The following is a 25002-nucleotide window of genomic DNA, read 5'->3' as shown; positions in this document are numbered from 1 at the left end:
TCAATTATAGCCAATCTGAACTTGCCATCTACCGACACAAACGTGTAACTGAATAGCTTGTTTGCAAACAGAACACAGAACAATAGGAGTAACGTACTGCTGATGGCTACACTTGACCCTATCTATTTTACCAGCTTCACACAAAAAAGTATATAAATCAGAAGCATATTAAAAAACATTCTGCAGGGCGGCAGAAAAAAAAACTAAAGTTGTCTTACCTACAACTATGCTAGTATTGCTCTGTGCTAAAGGCTCAGCACTTGCTTCTGCGACGTTGTTTTTGTTGTTATCGGTGTTATCGGTGCTCTCCTCACAATTAGTCGTTTTTGCTTCTAGCGCGTCAGCAATCAGGGCGCTGATTGGCTGCCCTCAACAAATCACGATACACTGTTATTCTTCCCGCCATTTTCCCTGGCGTTGCAACCTGTTAACAGTCTCAGAGTTAGCAATGTCTTCATAAAAATCCCATATTGCGATCCTCATCACTGCAGTAAGCACTAGTGCTGGGAATTACGGCTCTTTTCAGAGAACCGGTGCTTTTCACCCTTTTGATTCGTTCAGTAATACAGAATACTAAGGGGACTGTTCAATAGCTGTTAATTTATCTGACAATGTCCAGATCAAGTATAAGAAAGACTAACGACATAATAGTAACTAAAACGAATAAGGATATATTTTAGCCGAATAATAATACGAACATTCTCTGTATGACGATTTTTTCATTCGAATTACGTTTGGGACTACTTTTATCAGTGGAAGGTTACTGGGCAAAATATCGGAATATTAATGTAAATACGGGTTTTAAAATTTCTAAAAGCAACAGAGCTCTCTCGTTCCGGGCTCTATTGTTTAAATAATTGCCTGCTTGCGACCACAATGGAGCTAACTAGATATATCGGGTCAAAACAAAGCCCTTGTGTATTCTTATGAAAATGTAACAGTCAGAAAATAATAAGTTCATACACTTTGCAAGACCAGACACTTCCACTTGTGGTGTAACTGAAGTTTACAGAGGTGTCCTAGTTGTAGGTAGAAATGTGAGCCTCTCAATTGAAAATGATTAAATGTATATAATATATTCAAAGACACCTGTATTTGCTAATGCTGCAGGGGGGGGGTGAAAGGAAATGGCACAGTGTGTGTTTTTTTGTTTGTGTTTAAAATGAGTGCCGACAGATTATGAGATGTAAGACACAGCCTAAAGCGAAATGTTATTGCAATCATTGAGATGTCTGTCTTCCAGTGGATTGAGCACTAGGCTCAATGTAGACTGAAGCCCTATGCCCTAGGCAGGGAGTGCTAATGCTTCCCTTTCATTGATTTAATGAAGTCCAGACTTAATACTCCCTCTCTGTGCAATTTCACTGTATTGTCTTCTTGGAAGGGAGGATGAGTCGGGGTTAAAAGTAATCATTAAATAAGTTTAGATTGCTCAACAATATTTATTAAACTAAGAAAATAACCGACATCCCGTTGTTTCAAGGTGTGAACACATACTTTACCACAACTGCATGTGTGCATTAGGCTGTAATTTCACGAATTACATAAGTGATCAAGGATCAAGGGTAGCTACTGGTAAATGCGTTTACACAGAGCCGTATATTTTGAAGTATCATGTTCTTAGGATGCAGACTTTCATCATAGGAGCTGAACTGCATCTGACAACTGCTAGTCTGTAACCTGGTAGGACGGGGGCTCAAGTACGTGTGCATGTAATTCAGTTTGGGTTTTTCTCGGGGTGGGGGCGTGGGTGTTGGCGATGCTTGCTCCGTGCGTAAATGTGGCTTTTACGCCAAGACTGAAGTAACTGTTGTGCCGATGCTTTCTATGATATAAAGTCATTTTTTATTTGTCTGCTCATAGTTTTGGATAAACCTAGGTTTCGTTTTCATCAAGTTTGGGCAGTTTCCTTGGAACCCCTATGATGGTCACACAGACAGACTTGTCTGGAAGCGTTTCCCAGGCGAGGTGAGAGGGGCTGCAATTCCCTGCAGAATCGTGGCGAGTGAAAATGAAGTGGCAGTAGTGTCCGATGCAGGTCTTGTATTTTACGATCTAACTATTTGTTGAGTTGTTGATTTGAGCTTGATAGAAGTTATTATTCACCTAACCAAAAAAAGAGACGCTTTCATTTTGCAGACGCACGGTGGATGTTGCCTTCCAACTTGGGGATAATCGCAACACAAGAGCTGTGTCTGTGAAGCGCTGATTATTATTATTATTATTATTATTATTATTATTATTATTATTATTATTATTATTATTATTATTATTGTTTAGTTATATACGAGTTTTTCAGGGGGTTCAATATCGTGGCAATCATGGGATGTGCGCTGTCAGGGTCTGGGTTGAATTCGGGAAAATCTGCCCCCGAACTGAACGGGTCCAGGTCCGAGTGTCCTGCGGAGTCCAGTTTGCTCCACCAGTCGGAACCAGCAGGTGAAAACGGCACCGGCTCCCGAACGACATCCCAAGCAAACCCCTTGACCGACTCCCAGAAAGACCTGATCCGTGAGTCCTGGACCATTTTGCATCAGGATATCGCCCGCGTCGGAATAATCATGTTCATAAGGTGAGAGAGAAACTGAGAGCTTAATTGAAAATACGTTCATAAATTCATTATCGTTTCAATATTAAATCAAACAAATACATAGATAAATAAATACACTTAACTGTCCCTTTAGAATAGCACTGGGCTTTAAATAATTTCGATTAATTCATTTACAGATTATTTTCCATTTTCTTACATATATTTACACTTTTGGTTGGTTCAAGTACAACACAACTTGTGTTAAAATGTACCAAATTACATCTAACATTTAACACATTAATTCTAAGAGTGTAGATATGGACCGTTTTTTGTTTGATGATCTTTCTTTGTTTTATCCAATTGATCTTTAAAAAGTCACTTCTATTCGTGCTAGAATTGAATGGTTAGTGAACATCTGTTTTTGTATAAGTCTGGGATAGCAGTATTTTTGAGTAAAATAAATGAATTGCAAAACATTATTGTGCTTTGTTAGCAAGTGTCCTTTAAGCAAACGGCATTAGAAAAACTAGTTTTTCTTTGTGTGTGTGTGGGGTGGTAATCTAATGTGCACTCTCAGAGCAAATGTGATTGAAATAAAACAGATAATGTGTTTTTCTTTTTTATTGAGTTAACATTATTGCTTACATTGTCTCATAAATTAAGACTATTTACTAAATCTATACAGTACATTTTTACTAGCTCTGAGTCTATAGTTTATTTCTGGGTAATTCAAGAAATGACACTGACTTCACATTCAACTACAAAACAAAATCTCACAGCTCAGTTAAATGATTTTAGTCTAACACTAACTAATGCTAGCAAAGGCTCAGTATCTCTATAGTAACCTATATTTCAGTGTTTCCCAACCTTATCATGTTTAAGACACAATTAACTAGTTAAGTAAAACATCAAGCGAAATGAAACTCTTAAATGAGAATCTTTCGCAAATTGTTTTAATTAGGAATGTAATTGAAGGTACACGATCTTATGGTTACAATTAGATTGTTTTAAGAGCATTATTTTGAGTGAATAAGTTAACTTTCACACTAAAATGAAGTTAAGTGATGAAATTAGAGTTACTTTAGGGTCCCCAGAGTCCCAAGCTTATAGTTCTGTGAAGGTTAGGTTTGTGATTCAACTGAGTTAGCTGAATTGGGTGTAGATCGCTATGGACCTAGCTTGAAATTGGGGGGTTGGGTAGGATTGGACTCATGCTGTAGTTTGAGCTTGAAATGTAATGTAGTGGTGCACAGTGTGAAGTCTCTCCAATCAGCAGTGAAGTGCTGAATAACAGTGCAGAATAAAGAGTATGAATATGATTTGGGTTTGTTTTGGGCCATGAATGGTACAGCTGCAGATACATCATAGCTTCCAATTTTGGTGTTGGCCATTTCTGTTGGCTTTTGATTCTAGATATTTGCATTTAAAATATGGTAGATAACCAATTAGCGTAATGCATTGGTGAATAGTGACACTAAAACATCAGGCCCAATCATAATTGGTCCGTCGTCTGCATGATTTGGGTACTAAATACACAGTAACTATTGTGTATATACTTTACCCGAAAAAAAACATCTCCATGAGATTGGTGTAACAGTTCCATCTTCACCCCCACTATATTGTTGCCACTAATAATAATTGTTCTGCGATTATATTCCCTCCTCTCCCTGTACCCTATTTTCATTTTATTTTATTTTATTTTGTACACAAAAAGCAGGGAATCATCTCATTCACTGTCTAGTGGGATCCCCCTAGGCTAGAATGTTTACAGGTTTGTTTCCATGGTACACTAACTCCATTCTTTTCAGTTTTTTAGAATCTGAAGGGGTGAACCCAAAATGGATTCCAAACCACCCATTGTCTGGAGTCGTAATATAAGGCACTTTTTCGAAGGGGGGGGGCTGCGGGGGATTTGACCTTTGACCTGAACTTGAGTTGAACTCGGGGGGGCCCCTTCCTAGGGGTTGGGGGGGGGGCCTTCCTAGGGGGGTTAAGTGGGATTTGACCTTTTGACCTTGAACTTGAGTTGAACTCGGGGGGCCCCTTCCTAGGGGGTGGGGGCCTTCCTAGGAGGGTGCGGGGTGCTTGTACCGCGTCACAGAATAATTACAATATTGATGGGTTCCGTAGGAATGTGCAGGGTGGTGGGGGTCTTCAACTGTTTTTCAAACCCACCAAAAGATTTGTCTTTAAGCCAGACTGATTCTTTAGTAAAATAGCTATTTTTCTCTATACGTGTGAAGATCCAAAAGAGCACTATGTATACCCTTCAGATTCTTTAGAAAACATAGATATTTTTCCCTACACTAGTGAAGCTCCAAAAGAGTTGTATTTAAGTCCTCCCGATTTATTTAGTAGAATAGCTATTTTTCCCTACGCGAGTGAAGCTCCAATAGAGCTCTATTAAGGCCCTCCCGATTCTTTAGTAACATAGATACTTCTACTTAAGCGAGATCCGCGAGGCTGTCTCTTCAACAGGGCCAAAGCTCTTTCAAATGGACAAGGGTTATGTCAGTCTGGAGCTTTTTGAGCAAATGGGGGTGGGGAGGAGCTGTCTACGTCTTTAGTAACCTCGGATCGGTGAAGAATTAGCATATTTGGGGGTGGAGTTGACAGGGCACTGAAGAAATAGCGTATCACGTTAGAGTTTGGTTTGAAGAATTTAAATATTTGGGGGCAGGATTAACAGGGCACTGGTGACAGGTGGGGTCTGTTTTCAATTTAAGAAGCGGCTCTGTTTACATTGGAGGCGATGGGCCCCCCTAGCCCCAGATAATGGAATGTGTTGAGAGATAGCGATCTGTTAAAGCGGTGGGGGCTGTGGACAGCTTGAGAGACACAAGATGGACTGAACTTTAGAAAATCCTGAATATGAGCAAAATGAAAAGAAATGTAATACAGAAAATGTAAATTAAAACTTTCAGTAATCAGCATAGTCTCAGTAAATACTACACCAACCCAAGACCAATATTTTCTTGCATTTCAGAATATACACTCACCTAAAGGATTATTAGGAACACCTGTTCAATTTCTCATTAATGCAATTATCTAACCAACCAATCACATGGCAGTTGCTTCAATGCATTTAGGGGTGTGGTCCTGGTCAAGACAATCTCCTGAACTCCAAACTGAATGTCTGAATGGGAAAGAAAGGTGATTTAAGCAATTTTGAGCGTGGCATGGTTGTTGGTGCCAGACGGGCCGGTCTGAGTATTTCACAATCTGCTCAGTTACTGGGATTTTCACGCACAACCATTTCTAGGGTTTACAAAGAATGGTGTGAAAAGGGAAAAACATCCAGTATGCGGCAGTCCTGTGGGCGAAAATGCCTTGTTGATGCTAGAGGTCAGAGGAGAATGGGCCGACTGATTCAAGCTGATAGAAGAGCAACTTTGACTGAAATAACCACTCGTTACAACCGAGGTATGCAGCAAAGCATTTGTGAAGCCACAACACGTACAACCTTGAGGCGGATGGGCTACAACAGCAGAAGACCCCACCGGGTACCACTCATCTCCACTAAAAATAGGAAAAAGAGGCTACAATTTGCACAAGCTCACCAAAATTGGATAGTTGAAGACTGGAAAAATGTTGCCTGGTCTGATGAGTCTCGATTTCTGTTGAGACATTCAGATGGTAGAGTCAGAATTTGGCGTAAACAGAATGAGAACATGGATCCATCATGCCTTGTTACCACTGTGCAGGCTGGTGGTGGTGGTGTAATGGTGTGGGGGATGTTTTCTTGGCACACTTTAGGCCCCTTAGTGCCAATTGGGCATCGTTTAAATGCCACGGCCTACCTGAGCATTGTTTCTGACCATGTCCATCCCTTTATGACCACCATGTACCCATCCTCTGATGGCTACTTCCAGCAGGATAATGCACCATGTCACAAAGGTCGAATCATTTCAAATTGGTTTCTTGAACATGACAATGAGTTCACTGTACTAAACTGGCCTCCACAGTCACCAGATCTCAACCCAATAGAGCATCTTTGGGATGTGGTGGAACGGGAGCTTCGTGCCCTGGATGTGCATCCCACAAATCTCCATCAACTGCAAGATGCTATCCTATCAATATGGGCCAACATTTCTAAAGAATGCTTTCAGCACCTTGTTGAATCAATGCCACGTAGAATTAAGGCAGTTCTGAAGGCGAAAGGGGGTCAAACACAGTATTAGTATGGTGTTCCTAATAATCCTTTAGGTGAGTGAATATCAAACGTATTATTTAAATAACAGATACAATGTAAAGATTGAATAAATACAATTATGAAGTTTTAAAGGTGTGTGTGTGTGTGTGTTCACAACAGCGTGCAATGTAAATTATATGTAACGTTACTGAGTTAAGAAATCCTTAAATATAGAAGAGTTATAGAATATATATGTTATATAAGAAGCATAGACTATATATGTAGAAACTTGGAAATTTCAATACAACTCAATAAAATCAGCATTTGTAATAATATTAGTAACCAAACATCAAATTATTTTAAATAAATATGTAATATAATCCATTCATGCATTAAGATTAAGTAAATACACTCAATACGATCTCAGCACATCCTATGTGTGTGTGTGTGTGTGTGTGTATGTATGTATATTTATATAATTTACACATTAGAATTGACAATAGCTTGACAATATCAAGTTTGAACAGCCTTCAGTACATTTAAGTAGTATCATTCTTACAGAGGGGTGTCTGTGTGTGTGTGTGCGTGTGTGTGTGTGTGTTTACATATATACCGAGTGCAAGGTGGAGATCACGGCCCCAGGTTTCTTTTCTTTTTCTTTTTCAGATCCTAATAAGATTCAGCCCTTCCTCCACTTTGCACAGATTTGTACTAGATTGCAACTTTTATGTACAGAGCTAAAGAGTGATAAGTCAGGCTAAATGGTCTAAACTTTAGAAAATCCTGAATATGCACAAAAGTAAAAGAAATGTAGTACAGAAAATGTAATTGGAACTTTCAGTAATGAACATAATATCAGCAAATACCACTCCTACCCAAGACCTATATTTTCCTGTATTGTAGAATATATCAAACGTGTTATTTAAAGAAAAGGTAAATGTAAAGCTTGAATAAATACAAATATAATGTTTTAAATGTTTGTGTGTGTGTGTGTGTGTGTGTGTGTGTGTGTGTATTCACAACACCTGGTGATGTAAATGAAATGTAACGTTACTAAGTTAACTTAGGAATTCCTTAGAAGAACCATAGAATATATATGTAGAAACTGTGAAATTTCAATAAAACTCAATAAAAGCAGCATTTGTAATAATATTAGTAACAAAACATCAAATTATTTTAAATAAATATCTAATGTAATCCATTCATGCAATAATATTAAGTAAATACACAATATGATTTAAGCAAAAATCTATGTGTGTATGTATATTTATATAATTTACACATTATAATAGCTTGGGGGTGCAGTCTGAAGACCTTAATGGTCTTGGTTGTATTGACAGTAAGACATTTCAACAGACTTCAGTACAACTAACTAGTAACTTATGTACAGACATAAAGAACGAAAACACAATTTAATAACGATAGTAAGTAAATGAAACTAAACCACACTTATTTAACTTAAGAAATACAGTATATAACCGACATTTAACTGAGCACAGCTCTCTTTGCTAGTTAGATAACTCTCCATGGTCAAACAGAAGCCTTATAGTAGTAACTTTCTTACAGAAATAAAGAATGCACCTCATGATGTTAAGAAATAAATAAATAAATAAATAAATACTAAAGTAACTTTAGACATATTAAATATGTATCATTCATTAAGTATGTGTCTATTAAAACAGTAGATTTATACTTTTTCTAGAAAAATAGTCTCCAGTCTCAGCATCTCAGGGAGTGAGATCGACCCAGGAGCACATAAGCAGAATAAAGACAGAGGCCAGAGGGAGCAGCAACCTTAGAGACGACAGCGAAAGACAAGTGCAGGGAGACACAGTCACACTAGAGTCACACCGGATCATGCGTGAATCCAGCAGGTCTGTAGTGAGATAGGGTTAACACAAAACAATCAGGCACAGAAAAAGTGAGATTGGCTAGAAATAGAGAAAACCGATAAAAAATAAATAGAAAATACATACATACATAAATAAATAACCATAATAACAGGGTGAGTTATAAAGACCAAACTGACACAGTTGAATATTTGAACGTTTTATTAAGAACTTGCTTCACCGAAACAGTTCACACAGTCATCCCACTGATGCCCTGACAGGATCACACTGCAGTGGAGGGGCTTCGCAAGCAGCACGTCCTGCTCTCAGCACCGCGGTGGGGGTTTTGCAGGAGCGGCAACAACACAAAACAGACCCCCTAATGACTGAGAATTTATCACCAGAAAACCTGTACAAATCCAGCGGTCAGGCATTTCTACCCTGTCTGAGTAACGTGATTCAGTAACATCTCTAAATGATATTCTGTATAAATTTTATGTAGTTCTTATCTGGGTGTCTGATTTTAAGTCTTCCTTTTTATGGTTTTAAACCATTTTTGCAATTAAGTGATATTGTACAGATATATGAGACACCAGATGTATTTCACTAGTTTTGCAAACTGCTTTATGAGACTCATTGTCTGTATCTAAGTAATGTACAATTGTGTTGAAACATGCACAGTGTACTGAAATACATGACATACTGATGTGATTGAATTTACTATTTCACTACAAACGTTGAAATTTGGGAAATGCTTTATTATTATTATTATTATTATTATTATTATTATTATTATTATTATTATTATTATTTTATTTTTTATTTTTCGGCAGACGCCCTTATCCAGGGCAACTTTCAACATCAGTGCAATATAAAATGTATTTTCTATATCAAAGTCAATTCCGGTTGTAACAAAACACACATAGCAAACAGAAATAGTCAATACTTTATATTCAAAATACTTTGTGGGCTTATTGCATATATCGATTTTATTATTTTTTATTACACATAGGTCTCCTCAAGAGGAGTTTAAGCGGCGCTGTATGGGTTGGGGTGGGGGGTCTGAGCTCAGGCATATCCAGAAGCCTTAATGCCCTGCTCTGTTTCAAGAGCCAAGTATAGCCATGTGGCATTCCTTTTAACTGTATGTAATCTGGTGATAACATAAAGCTGTTTTTTATGTTTACACATGGTGACAGACTGACAGACAGACACAGCATCACCCTGAACAGATCTGTCAAATCAACAGCTAGGACCTAACAGCATATAGCTTAAGCATCTAGGGTTTAAAACAGCATCGCAGATTCTCAGTCACCCGGCCAATAGTTTACTGATTATCTTTGAAACGTGAGCAGAAACAGGACCAGCGCAATTCAGATTAATATTCTATACATTGAGCTGATGTAGCATCATTTCCTTCCTCCCCACCTTGTGTATGTTATTAACAATAAAGAAGCATTTCATAAAATAGATACCTCTCTGATTCTTATTTTGTACAAAAACATGTTCTTACCGGCTTGTGTCTCTCTCTGCTAAATCTGATTTCGCTTTACTGTACAACTCGTACCCCAAATAACGTTCAAAATAAGTAAAGTAGTTAAAAAGACAAAAGTTATGCACATCAACCTATTCGATGTGTCTCTGTATACAAATTAAAGAAGTATTGTTTTAATGACCTCCTTGACTCCTGTACACTCTGAGTCATCCATCGTTTTGCTGAAAAGGGCTGATCTGACCGCGCTGGGTGAGAAAGCGGTGGGGGAGGAGAGTCCAGCTAAGAAAATAAAAAAAAGCTCTGGCCTCTGTGGAGAGCCGCCTGAAAAGCTGCCACGAATGCGGCCCGTACATTCACAGCCCCTCTCTGATCTGAACCCCCTGACACAGATCCTCCAGAGCCGACCGGACAGCACAATGTCACATTACAGCGGTGCCAATGCAGGGTGTCTGTCTAGTTAGTTAGATAGTTGTATGAATTCTCAGCATTGACACTGTTAAGGCTGTACAGAAACGCATGAGAACCGCAAGGTCTTGATGTTTTTATTTTTCCTTACTAAGGTATTATCATTTCCAGACAGGATCAGTAAACTAAAGGAAAATAAAATGAAATGTTTGTGCTTTAAAAGATTAATTTCACTTTACATTTGTATTGATTTGTATTACAAATAACTTCAATAATAACTAAACTGACCACCCACCACCGCCTGTCTGTGAGCGCACTAAAGACAAATTAAACTTTCCAAATAGTGACATTAAAAATACACTAACTTGAAAGTGTAAAGATTGCATCTAAGAGGGGTTTAAAATTAAATGATTCAGATTTAACAGATTAGTAACTGTAAGAATAAGTAGCATCTTAATGGTTACCTTGAATTCAGGACAATTCAGTTAATGAACGGGCAGGGCTATTAAGCCTGGTTGAACATTATTTAAAATACAACACTAGTGATCGTCTGGAGTGTTACACAAATTGGGGGACAGGATTTCTCAGGCTTTAAGGGGGTTGAACCACCGTCACACGTCCCACAGCATAGGACACTGACTCTCGTACACCGTCATCTGTCTGCATTACCCCTGAAATGAAAAGTACAGCTTCAACCACATCAGTTTTTCTGGTCTGTCAAGAAGTATGGTGCCATGTGTATCGCCTTCTAACAGCATGTTTAATAAAATCTTATTGATTTGTTGTTTTATTCAGCACTTGTATTTTGAATCATATGAACACAGTTTTTATACTGGTGGACATATTTGGCTTTTGGGCCCGATGTACAAGCAATTTTAAGTGGGATTTGACTTATCAGTAAAATACAGGCTAAGGACAAAGGTTCATTTTAACAAAGATCAAGATTTTATTTTATTTTATTGTTTTGGATTTATTCAACCTTAATCAAATGCATTATTATACATCACAATGCTGAATACAAACAGGGAGCCTATGACAAATACTCAGGGGGAATCTGCATTAGATTAGTATGTAATTTCAAATAACTAGACCAAATACCTCAAACACATCAGAAATAACTGTTTACAAAGACTTTCCGTCTTTATGATATTAGTCGGCTGAAAAAGGTTTTCAAAGTAAGATAAAAGAAACAAATGTGTAACTTTAAATAAAAAAAAACAACAACAACATTTTATTCATTTGTAACAATAAAGAAAACTAAGTTGAGGCCCTAAAACAGAGACCTAATAAATGCTTAGAAACAACAACACATTTGTGTCATTCAAATAAGAAAACTGAATAGCGGGTGACCACAGCCCGGGTGGAAGGGATCTAACTGTGTCTGTGTGTTAAAAAGTCACGAAACATGATTGTGAAAACTCTGACTCATTAAATAAGTTTGAATTACTATTTATTTATTTGTTTTCTTTACAGTTCTCTTTCTGGTTGAGCATCCTGAAAAGAACTGCACATTCATATCAGATCAGGGGTTTGATATGAGAGAGCTCTGAACACAGCAATCGGTAATAAGCATCAGTCACAGGCTAGGGGCCCCAGCCCGGGGTGGAGCCGCTTATCAAATCCCCTGCAGGGTCAGAGCAGGCGCCTCTAAGTGCTCCTCTGGTTGGTAGAACAGACCGAGGACCTAGGTAGTAAGGGTGTTTTTTGTTTAGTTGTATCATTGACTATATACCTAATTTTCTTTTACGGATATCGAGTGTCAAGATTTTTTTAAAGACAAATATTCAAATAATAGAGGAAAGTCAGACAATAGAATTAATTGTAACATTTAGAATTGCCCTATAGGAGGTATGTATGAGGTGGATTATAGCCTTAAATAGATCAAATGAAAACATATGTATATATATATATATATATATATATATATATATATATATATATCTACACTCACCTAAAGGATTATTAGGAACACCATACTAATACTGTGTTTGACCCCCTTTCGCCTTCAGAACTGCCTTAATTCTACGTGGCATTGATTCAACAAGGTGCTGAAAGCATTCTTTAGAAATGTTGGCCCATATTGATAGGATAGCATCTTGCAGTTGATGGAGATTTGTGGGATGCACATCCAGGGCACGAAGCTCCCGTTCCACCACATCCCAAAGATGCTCTATTGGGTTGAGATCTGGTGACTGTGGGGGCCAGTTTAGTACAGTGAACTCATTGTCATGTTCAAGAAACCAATTTGAAATGATTCGACCTTTGTGACATGGTGCATTATCCTGCTGGAAGTAGCCATCAGAGGATGGGTACATGGTGGTCATAAAGGGATGGACATGGTCAGAAACAATGCTCAGGTAGGCCGTGGCATTTCAACGATGCCCAATTGGCACTAAGGGGCCTAAAGTGTGCCAAGAAAACATCCCCCACACCATTACACCACCACCACCAGCCTGCACAGTGGTAACAAGGCATGATGGATCCATGTTCTCATTCTGTTTACGCCAAATTCTGACTCTACCATCTGAATGTCTCAACAGAAATCGAGACTCATCAGACCAGGCAACATTTTTCCAGTTTTCAACTGTCCAATTTTGGTGAGCTTGTGCAAATTGTAGCCTCTTTTTCCTATTTGTAGTGGAGATGAGTGGTACCCGGTGGGGTCTTCTGCTGTTGTAGCCCATCCGCCTCAAGGTTGTACGTGTTGTGGCTTCACAAATGCTTTGCTGCATACCTCGGTTGTAACGAGTGGTTATTTCAGTCAAAGTTGCTCTTCTATCAGCTTGAATCAGTCGGCCCATTCTCCTCTGACCTCTAGCATCAACAAGGCATTTTCGCCCCCACAGGACTGCCGCATACTGGATGTTTTTCCCTTTTCACACCATTCTTTGTAAACCCTAGAAATGGTTGTGCGTGAAAATCCCAGTAACTGAGCAGATTGTGAAATACTCAGACCGGCCCGTCTGGCACCAACAACCATACCACGCTCAAAATTGCTTAAATCACCTTTCTTTCCCATTCAGACATTCAGTTTGGAGTTCAGGAGATTGTCTTGACCAGGACCACACCCCTAAATGCATTGAAGCAACTGCCATGTGATTGGTTGGTTAGATAATTGCATTAATGAGAAATTGAACAGGTGTTCCTAATAATCCTTTAGGTGAGTGTAGATATATATATATATATATATATATATATATACATATGTTTTCATTTGATCTATTTAAGGCTATAATCCACCTCATACATACCTCCTATAGGGCAATTCTAAATGTTACAATTAATTCTATTGTCTGACTTTCCTCTATTATTTGAATATTTGTCTTTAAAAAAATCTTGACACTCGATATCCGTAAAAGAAAATTAGGTATATAGTCAATGATACAACTAAACAAAAAACACCCTTACTACCTAGGTCCTCGGTCTGTTCTACCAACCAGAGGAGCACTTAGAGGCGCCTGCTCTGACCCTGCAGGGGATTTGATAAGCGGCTCCACCCCGGGCTGGGGCCCCTAGCCTGTGACTGATGCTTATTACCGATTGCTGTGTTCAGAGCTCTCTCATATCAAACCCCTGATCTGATATGAATGTGCAGTTCTTTTCAGGATGCTCAACCAGAAAGAGAACTGTAAAGAAAACAAATAAATAAATAGTAATTCAAACTTATTTAATGAGTCAGAGTTTTCACAATCATGTTTCGTGACTTTTTAACACACAGACACAGTTAGATCCCTTCCACCCGGGCTGTGGTCACCCGCTATTCAGTTTTCTTATTTGAATGACACAAATGTGTTGTTGTTTCTAAGCATTTATTAGGTCTCTGTTTTAGGGCCTCAACTTAGTTTTCTTTATTGTTACAAATGAATAAAATGTTGTTGATGTTTTTTTTTATTTAAAGTTACACATTTGTTTCTTTTATCTTACTTTGAAAACCTTTTTCAGCCGACTAATATCATAAAGACGGAAAGTCTTTGTAAACAGTTATTTCTGATGTGTTTGAGGTATTTGGTCTAGTTATTTGAAATTACATACTAATCTAATGCAGATTCCCCCTGAGTATTTGTCATAGGCTCCCTGTTTGTATTCAGCATTGTGATGTATAATAATGCATTTGATTAAGGTTGAATAAATCCAAAACAATAAAATAAAATAAAATCTTGATCTTTGTTAAAATGAACCTTTGTCCTTAGCCTGTATTTTACTGATAAGTCAAATCCCACTTAAAATTGCTTGTACATCGGGCCCAAAAGCCAAATATGTCCACCAGTATAAAAACTGTGTTCATATGATTCAAAATACAAGTGCTGAATAAAACAACAAATCAATAAGATTTTATTAAACATGCTGTTAGAAGGCGATACACATGGCACCATACTTCTTGACAGACCAGAAAAACTGATGTGGTTGAAGCTGTACTTTTCATTTCAGGGGTAATGCAGACAGATGACGGTGTACGAGAGTCAGTGTCCTATGCTGTGGGACGTGTGACGGTGGTTCAACCCCCTTAAAGCCTGAGAAATCCTGTCCCCCAATTTGTGTAACACTCCAGACGATCACTAGTGTTGTATTTTGAATAATGTTCAACCAGGCTTAATAGCCCTGCCCGTTCATTAACTGAATTGTCCTGAATTCAAGGTAACCATTAAGATGCTACTTATTCTTACAGTTACTAATCTGTTAAATCTGAATCATTTAATTTTAAACCCCTCTTAGATGCAATCTTTACACTTTCAAGTTAGTGTATTTTTAATGTCACTATTTGGAAAGTTTAATTTGTCTTTAGTGCGCTCACAGACAGGCGGTGGTGGGTGGTCAGTTTAGTTATTATTGAAGTTATTTGTAATACAAATCAATACAAATGTAAAGTGAAATTAATCTTTTAAAGCACAAACATTTCATTTTATTTTCCTTTAGTTTACTGATCCTGTCTGGAAATGATAATACCTTAGTAAGGAAAAATAAAAACATCAAGACCTTGCGGTTCTCATGCGTTTCTGTACAGCCTTAACAGTGTCAATGCTGAGAATTCATACAACTATCTAACTAACTAGACAGACACCCTGCATTGGCACCGCTGTAATGTGACATTGTGCTGTCCGGTCGGCTCTGGAGGATCTGTGTCAGGGGGTTCAGATCAGAGAGGGGCTGTGAATGTACGGGCCGCATTCGTGGCAGCTTTTCAGGCGGCTCTCCACAGAGGCCAGAGCTTTTTTTTATTTTCTTAGCTGGACTCTCCTCCCCCACCGCTTTCTCACCCAGCGCGGTCAGATCAGCCCTTTTCAGCAAAACGATGGATGACTCAGAGTGTACAGGAGTCAAGGAGGTCATTAAAACAATACTTCTTTAATTTGTATACAGAGACACATCGAATAGGTTGATGTGCATAACTTTTGTCTTTTTAACTACTTTACTTATTTTGAATGTTATTTGGGGTACGAGTTGTACAGTAAAGCGAAATCAGATTTAGCAGAGAGAGACACAAGCCGGTAAGAACATGTTTTTGTACAAAATAAGAATCAGAGAGGTATCTATTTTATGAAATGCTTCTTTATTGTTAATAACATACACAAGGTGGGGAGGAAGGAAATGATGCTACATCAGCTCAATGTATAGAATATTAATCTGAATTGCGCTGGTCCTGTTTCTGCTCACGTTTCAAAGATAATCAGTAAACTATTGGCCGGGTGACTGAGAATCTGCGATGCTGTTTTAAACCCTAGATGCTTAAGCTATATGCTGTTAGGTCCTAGCTGTTGATTTGACAGATCTGTTCAGGGTGATGCTGTGTCTGTCTGTCAGTCTGTCACCATGTGTAAACATAAAAAACAGCTTTATGTTATCACCAGATTACATACAGTTAAAAGGAATGCCACATGGCTATACTTGGCTCTTGAAACAGAGCAGGACATTAAGGCTTCTGGATATGCGTGAGCTCAGACCCCCCACCCCAACCCATACAGCGCCGCTTAAACTCCTCTTGAGGAGACCTATGTGTAATAAAAAATAATAAAATCGATATATGCAATAAGCCCACAAAGTATTTTGAATATAAAGTATTGACTATTTCTGTTTGCTATGTGTGTTTTGTTACAACCGGAATTGACTTTGATATAGAAAATACATTTTATATTGCACTGATGTTGAAAGTTGCCCTGGATAAGGGCGTCTGCCGAAAAATAAAAAATAAAATAATAATAATAATAATAATAATAATAATAATAATAATAATAATAATAAAGCATTTCCCAAATTTCAACGTTTGTAGTGAAATAGTAAATTCAATCACATCAGTATGTCATGTATTTCAGTACACTGTGCATGTTTCAACACAATTGTACATTACTTAGATACAGACAATGAGTCTCATAAAGCAGTTTGCAAAACTAGTGAAATACATCTGGTGTCTCATATATCTGTACAATATCACTTAATTGCAAAAATGGTTTAAAACCATAAAAAGGAAGACTTAAAATCAGACACCCAGATAAGAACTACATAAAATTTATACAGAATATCATTTAGAGATGTTACTGAATCACGTTACTCAGACAGGGTAGAAATGCCTGACCGCTGGATTTGTACAGGTTTTCTGGTGATAAATTCTCAGTCATTAGGGGGTCTGTTTTGTGTTGTTGCCGCTCCTGCAAAACCCCCACCGCGGTGCTGAGAGCAGGACGTGCTGCTTGCGAAGCCCCTCCACTGCAGTGTGATCCTGTCAGGGCATCAGTGGGATGACTGTGTGAACTGTTTCGGTGAAGCAAGTTCTTAATAAAACGTTCAAATATTCAACTGTGTCAGTTTGGTCTTTATAACTCACCCTGTTATTATGGTTATTTATTTATGTATGTATGTATTTTCTATTTATTTTTTATCGGTTTTCTCTATTTCTAGCCAAGCTCTCTTTTTCTGTGCCTGATTGTTTTGTGTTAACCCTATCTCACTACAGACCTGCTGGATTCACGCATGATCCGGTGTGACTCTAGTGTGACTGTGTCTCCCTGCACTTGTCTTTCGCTGTCGTCTCTAAGGTTGCTGCTCCCTCTGGCCTCTGTCTTTATTCTGCTTATGTGCTCCTGGGTCGATCTCACTCCCTGAGATGCTGAGACTGGAGACTATTTTTCTAGAAAAAGTATAAATCTACTGTTTTAATAGACACATACTTAATGAATGATACATATTTAATATGTCTAAAGTTACTTTAGTATTTTTTTTTTTTTTTTTTTTTTCTTAACATCATGAGGTGCATTCTTTATTTCTGTAAGAAAGTTACTACTATAAGGCTTCTGTTTGACCATGGAGAGTTATCTAACTAGCAAAGAGAGCTGTGCTCAGTTAAATGTCGGTTATATACTGTATTTCTTAAGTTAAATAAGTGTGGTTTAGTTTCATTTACTTACTATCGTTATTAAATTGTGTTTTCGTTCTTTATGTCTGTACATAAGTTACTAGTTAGTTGTACTGAAGTCTGTTGAAATGTCTTACTGTCAATACAACCAAGACCATTAAGGTCTTCAGACTGCACCCCCAAGCTATTATAATGTGTAAATTATATAAATATACATACACACATAGATTTTTGCTTAAATCATATTGTGTATTTACTTAATATTATTGCATGAATGGATTACATTAGATATTTATTTAAAATAATTTGATGTTTTGTTACTAATATTATTACAAATGCTGCTTTTATTGAGTTTTATTGAAATTTCACAGTTTCTACATATATATTCTATGGTTCTTCTAAGGAATTCCTAAGTTAACTTAGTAACGTTACATTTCATTTACATCACCAGGTGTTGTGAATACACACACACACACACACACACACACACACACACAAACATTTAAAACATTATATTTGTATTTATTCAAGCTTTACATTTACCTTTTCTTTAAATAACACGTTTGATATATTCTACAATACAGGAAAATATAGGTCTTGGGTAGGAGTGGTATTTGCTGATATTATGTTCATTACTGAAAGTTCCAATTACATTTTCTGTACTACATTTCTTTTACTTTTGTGCATATTCAGGATTTTCTAAAGTTTAGACCATTTAGCCTGACTTATCACTCTTTAGCTCTGTACATAAAAGTTGCAATCTAGTACAAATCTGTGCAAAGTGGAGGAAGGGCTGAATCTTATTAGGATCTGAAAAAGAAAAAGAAAAGAAACCTGGGGCCGTGATCTCCACCTTGCACTCGGTATATATGTAAACACACACACACACACGCACACACACACACAGACACCCCTCTGTAAGAATGATACTACTTAAATGTACTGAAGGCTGTTCAAACTTGATATTGTCAAGCTATTGTCAATTCTAATGTGTAAATTATATAAATATACATACATACACACACACACACACACACACACATAGGATGTGCTGAGATCGTATTGAGTGTATTTACTTAATCTTAATGCATGAATGGATTATATTACATATTTATTTAAAATAATTTGATGTTTGGTTACTAATATTATTACAAATGCTGATTTTATTGAGTTGTATTGAAATTTCCAAGTTTCTACATATATAGTCTATGCTTCTTATATAACATATATATTCTATAACTTTTCTATATTTAAGGATTTCTTAACTTAGTAACGTTACATTTAATTTACATTGCACGCTGTTGTGAACACACACACACACACACCTTTAAAACTTCATAATTGTATTTATTCAATCTTTACATTGTATCTGTTATTTAAATAATACGTTTCATATATATTCTGAAATGCAAGAAAATATTGGTCTTGGGTTGGTGTAGTATTTACTGAGACTATGCTGATTACTGAAAGTTTTAATTTACATTTTCTGTATTACATTTCTTTTCATTTTGCTCATATTCAGGATTTTCTAAAGATCAGTCCATCTTGTGTCTCTCAAGCTGTCCACAGCCCCCACCGCTTTAACAGATCGCTATCTCTCAACACATTCCATTATCTGGGGCTAGGGGGGCCCATCGCCTCCAATGTAAACAGAGCCGCTTCTTAAATTGAAAACAGACCCCACCTGTCACCAGTGCCCTGTTAATCCTGCCCCCAAATATTTAAATTCTTCAAACCAAACTCTAACGTGATACGCTATTTCTTCAGTGCCCTGTCAACTCCACCCCCAAATATGCTAATTCTTCACCGATCCGAGGTTACTAAAGACGTAGACAGCTCCTCCCCACCCCCACTTGCTCAAAAAGCTCCAGACTGACATAACCCTTGTCCATTTGAAAGAGCTTTGGCCCTGTTGAAGAGACAGCCTCGCGGATCTCGCTTAAGTAGAAGTATCTATGTTACTAAAGAATCGGGAGGGCCTTAATAGAGCTCTATTGGAGCTTCACTCGCGTAGGGAAAAATAGCTATTCTACTAAATAAATCGGGAGGACTTAAATACAACTCTTTTGGAGCTTCACTAGCGTAGGGAAAAATATCTATGTTTTCTAAAGAATCTGAAGGGTATACATAGTGCTCTTTTGGATCTTCACACGTATAGAGAAAAATAGCTATTTTACTAAAGAATCAGTCTGGCTTAAAGACAAATCTTTTGGTGGGTGAACAGTTGAAGACCCCCACCACCCTGCACATTCCTTCAGAACCCATCAATATGGTAATTATTCTGTGACGCGGTACAAGCACCCCGCACCCTCCTAGGAAGGCCCCCACCCCCTAGGAAGGGACCCCCCCAGAGTTCAACTCAAGTTCAAGGTCAAAAGGTCAAATCCCACTTAACCCCCCTAGGAAGCCCCCCCCCACCCCCTAGGAAGGGGCCCCCCCCGAGTTCAACTCAAGTTCAGGTCAAAGGTCAAATCCCCCGCAGCCCCTCCCCCTTTCGAAACAGTACCCTATATTACTACTGTCTGGTTTGTCCAATTTCTCCTCAGGCTTTTCGAGACTCACCCTGAGTGTAAGGATGTCTTCTTCATCTTCCGGGAGATTGATGACCTTCAAGATCTCAAAATGAGCAAGGAGCTGCAAGACCATGGTCTCAGGTACTGACCTTCTCCTGGCAAACAGAGAGGCAGAGGCAGAGAGAGACAATGTTGAGGGAGAAGCACTCTGACAGGCAGACCTAAAGGGACCAGGAGAGAAAGAGAGAGACTCTTGGAGACTCCGAGACAGGGAATAAGAATGGATGGAGAAAGAGTCAGGTACACCCAAATAGGTAAGAATGAGGTGAGGCAGACAGAAAGTGAAAAGGGATTGAGAGACAGAAAGGCATGCAGACTGAAAGATTGAAGTTGAGAAGGATTGAGATGGGTAGAAGGGAAGGAGATAGGCAGGTGGACTGTCTCACATACAGTACAAGATGAAATTGAAAAAATAAAGAATTTGGGGTGATTGTTCTTCACTGCGACTCTCTCTCTTGTAGGGTGATGTCCTTCATCGAGAAAAGCGTAGCTCGCTTATCCCAGGACGACAAACTGGAGCAGATTGCCTTTGAGCTGGGAAAGAGTCACTGTCGTTACAATGCCCCCCCAAAATACTACGAGGTACCGCACTCTCTGAAGCTAAAGAAAAAGTTCCAGTACATTGCTGTTGGGTAAACTTGGGTTTAACACAGTGCAAGTATTCACATCGATCAAACTGGCAAAGCAGAAAGTATTTACACTGTCATCTGAGAGATTTATTCCGCGGTTGATTTTTGTTTAATTTTTATATTTTTCATTTAATAATACTTAATCATTGACTTATCTTTTCAGAGTCTGGTTGAGCAGTGATTCTGAGAAAACTGTAAAGTTTGATTTAAATGAGTTAGGATGGGGTGGGGGTGTACACTTTTGGACTTGTAAAGCTTGCAAAACTTGAAATGTAACCCACTGCTGTGCAATGCGATTCCATCACATGTACTTTAAACATCTGTAGGTAATGAATAGTAATAACAATTATTATTATCATTACTACTATGAAAGCTTGGTATAAGTGTACCCTCATAGAAGCGTAAAAAGAATAAGTGTATGAAGATGCTGACGTACCAACTCAAAAGCCCTTTACCAGTGGCACTTAGACCCCAGCTAGTTGAAAGATGTTACAAGACCAGTGTTTAGTCTTTAACTTGTAGCAGTTCTGGTCCATGACGTGTCAGAGCCCGCACATGCCACCTGAGATCCTGAAGCTGTGTCTGATAAATGGATGCCGTCTGTTTTTTGGTCCTCAGTATGTGGGGGTGCAGTTCATCAGCGCGATCAAGCCCATCCTAAAGGAGAGCTGGAGCCCACAGGTGGAAGAAGCCTGGGAGGTAACTATATAAGAAAACCACTAGGTTGCAAATATGTTTTATTTTCTTTTGTTTCCAACACCACTGTCAGGTACCTTTTTGTAACTGTTTGAATTGAGTGATTGATTGAAGCCACTACCCCAGCTCACCCTTATTTCCACGTGGAGGCCAGGTTTATAATACCCATGGACACAGTGTTGTCGAAGAACTGGACAGGTAGTTGGGCAGCTAGAGTCACCCATTGCATCCTGGTTCGCTGTGTCGCTGACATGACTTTAGTTCAGAAAGGTTTGCCATGCAATACCCACTTGTTGTCTTTTGGACTTCCTGTAAATATATATCCAACATTGACCATCCGGAGTTAGAAGGAGAAACTGGTGGATTTGAAAACATGAGAAAAGACCACGACTTCATTGTTTTCTCTCAATCCCCCCCCCCAGAGCTTATTTGCATACCTGGCAGCTGTGATGAAAAGAGGCTACCAGGAGGAGGAGCGGAAGAATGGTGTGAACAAGACCAACTACGCCAGGAAGCAGCAGCAGCCCTCCTCCAGAACAGACGATGGCACGACTCCCAATAACATCTGAGGATACTGAGACTGCCCACTTGAGGGCGCCCAAAAGCCACTTTTGTGTTTTCCCTGTGTGCATCTCGGGCTAAGATACTGCAGTCACTTGTCCTGAAGAGCCACAGGGTTTCCCCCAATTCTCGCTTGATAGCTTTCATCCAAGGCTTCGCTGACGTATTGGGCCTAAATTACCACTGTTTACCAGGACTTTAGCCTTTCCAGTCTGCTATAAACCATGAAGCACTGTGGCTCTCCTGGGCTGTAAGTATCACAGTCCAAGGGCTGTTGAGATAAAGCTGGCCCAGTCCACAAACATGCAATGCTGGTCCAGCATAGGTCCTTGAGTGGGTGGCTGCTGCTTCACTCAACACCTAGTCCTCTAACAGTGTTAAAGTAATGTGTGGCTTTTAGCTTCTGTAGCATATAAGTACTGGTCTGCCATTGGTTAACTCTGGACCAGCATCATCCCAATGTGCAGTGAAGCCCTCGCCTTCATGGTCTGAGCCGTACAGTCGGGAAGCAAGGGATAAATATGGTAATTAGAAAACAAAAAGAATTAAGGGCTAGACCAAATCAACATTTTGACCCACCCGGGAATCGCAAAGCACAAATCATTACCATATTGCAGTTTAATGTATTGTTAGATGCCACTTTTACCTATTTACAAATCAAAACACAATATGATAAAACGTCATAATTTGTGATTCATGGGTGGGTTAAAGTATTGATTTGGTCTAGTCCTTAGTTCTGGATTGTGGGTGAGTGATTATTGGCTGGTAATTTGTATATGTGTATAATTTGTATTATCTTCCTTAAGTCATTTGGTAGGTGCCAGACTCCTTTTCCTATATCTTATGTATATAAATGGCCTGGAAGGTGTTAATTGGCCTGTGGATTCAGAATCAGTTTCAAACTGTTATAACCCACACATATAAACTTGTCCTGATTCAACCCATGGATTTTCAAGAATTCTTCTGGATTTCCATCCCTCATCCCTCCTAGATTCAATTTTTTTTTCTCTCACATTTTCAATATATCATCTTCCATGTGAAGCTTAATGCCAACACTTAAGATTCTCATACCTTGTTAATTAAACCAGGTTTATGTTACAAGAATATCTTGCAGGAGCAATGGGAGAGTTCTGGGCTTGTTGACATGTGTATTCCAATACAAAATATATATTAGATTGAAAGTGCTAGCTACACAAATGTCAATGCTCTGTTATCAATCAAAACGTAGATCTTGGATTAAAAATTAGATTGTTTGTTTTTGGAACATAATACTTATGTGTGGTTTCAGTTATTTTATCTTCCACCTTTCAGGGTTTTTTGTGCTTGTGTGTTTTCTCCACTAAACACCAAGAACACTTATCAGCTGATGTTAAGTGTATGTGTACCTCTGAGTCCTGATTATGCATTTCAACTCTGACTATGGACCAGAAATGTCATTTTAATTAGTTTTAGTGTGTGTGTCACATTTATACAAAACTAAAAATAATAAATGGCCAGTGCCCATCTTTACTTTGATCTTGTTTGTACAGGATCCAAAAACTTGCAATACTTTAGAGTTTAACGGTTCCTGATTTCTGACTGTTTAATTCCTCAATGCACAATGCAGGTCTGTGAATTTTCCTAGTCGTGAGTTCTGATAAAATTGCATTTTCCAGAATATGGCTAGGATATTGCTGTATACAGTTCTGAATGCAGTTTGCCTGTAGGTCAGATATTGAGAGTCTGCAAAATAATACAAATAATATTGATAATAAGAAATACAATTTAAAAAGATGCAAAAAACGTTCCTGTAATTTCCTTGTATCAGTTTCTGCCCCTATTTTCATTTGATGTGATTGTAGCTAATGACAGTGAGAGTTGAGTTCCCAATAGGTGCTTTACCAGACTGTGTTGCCTTAAACATTTCTGTGCCATTGCATACAGAAAACATCCTCTTTAATATTCATCCATAATGTCATCCCAATTTGTATCTGAGTCTCGGCCTTGCGAGATCGATTTCAAGGTCTGATCACGACTCCAATTACAAATCTCTGAATGCTGAATTGATATTCAAATAGCTTTATCTTGTATTATTCTGTTAATTGGGCTGTGATACAAGTGCTGTATTGAGCCAGTATTCATGTAAACAAAGTATGAGGGGAGGGGGAAAACTAAAACTAAAACTGTCCGCCTAGTGGACACTAGTGGTCATAATGTGCAAAACACAGTTTCTAAATTATATAAAATAGGTGCAGTACAATAGGATCTGTTCTGTATGTAGCTACAAACCCTAACTGAAAGTGACTTTATTTACCGTCTGCAACTTCACATAAACTTTAATTTTATATTTTTCACTGCAATACTGGCACATTCCTTTTAAGTCTTTACGCTTGTTGTAGTGGGTCTTGTGGATCTTGTATAATAATAAATACATTTTTACTGAGATTTCTGTTGTGTAGACCACAACTCCATTCCCACAGTATTGTGTATTACTTATATTGTTAAGATGTTTGGTAATAAAACAAAAAACACATCTGAATCCTAACTGTACTAAAATGCAATTCACCTGCTAATAAACCATTAACTTGCAGAATACTACAATGTAGAATGGACTGGGTTAGTTTAATAAAACTGGATATCAACTCTTGCCTGAATTCATCTCATTGCGCAGTCCAAGTGTTACAATAACGTATAATGGCATGAAGTCTGGCACCGATCTCGACAAACTATTTCTGTATGGACCTCGCTTTGTGCACGGGGGGATTGTCATGCTGAAACAGGAAAGGGCCTTCCCAAAACTGTTGCCACAAAGTTGCAATCGCACTATC

The 25002-nt window shown here is 38.3% G+C and overlaps 1 protein-coding gene across 1 annotated transcript; it reads left to right on the top strand.

Moving 5' to 3' along the window:
* Positions 1–1512: 1512 nt before the first annotated feature.
* Positions 1513–24619, top strand: LOC136749503 (neuroglobin-1-like). The gene is made up of 5 exons (XM_066703882.1): positions 1513–2572; positions 20283–20390; positions 20771–20891; positions 21557–21637; positions 22057–24619. Exons 1-5 carry the CDS (start codon positions 2322–2324, stop codon positions 22201–22203), a joined length of 708 nt encoding a protein of 235 aa, XP_066559979.1. The 5' UTR covers positions 1513–2321; the 3' UTR covers positions 22204–24619.
* Positions 24620–25002: the final 383 nt, after the last annotated feature.

The sequence above is a fragment of the Amia ocellicauda genome, chromosome 5 (assembly GCF_036373705.1).
Source record: "Amia ocellicauda isolate fAmiCal2 chromosome 5, fAmiCal2.hap1, whole genome shotgun sequence".
Lineage (NCBI taxonomy): Eukaryota > Metazoa > Chordata > Actinopteri > Amiiformes > Amiidae > Amia > Amia ocellicauda.
This window is presented reverse-complemented; position numbering and strand designations above follow the sequence as displayed.

Bases quoted from the DNA above. Each gene is read 5' to 3' on its own strand.
- LOC136749503 (XM_066703882.1), top strand. From the start codon at position 2,322: ATGGGATGTGCGCTGTCAGGGTCTGGGTTGAATTCGGGAAAATCTGCC. The intron at 2,573-20,282 runs GTGAGAGAGAAA...ATTTCTCCTCAG, and splicing joins GGAATAATCATGTTCATAAG to GCTTTTCGAGACTCACCCTG. The intron at 20,391-20,770 runs GTACTGACCTTC...TCTCTCTTGTAG, and splicing joins CTGCAAGACCATGGTCTCAG to GGTGATGTCCTTCATCGAGA.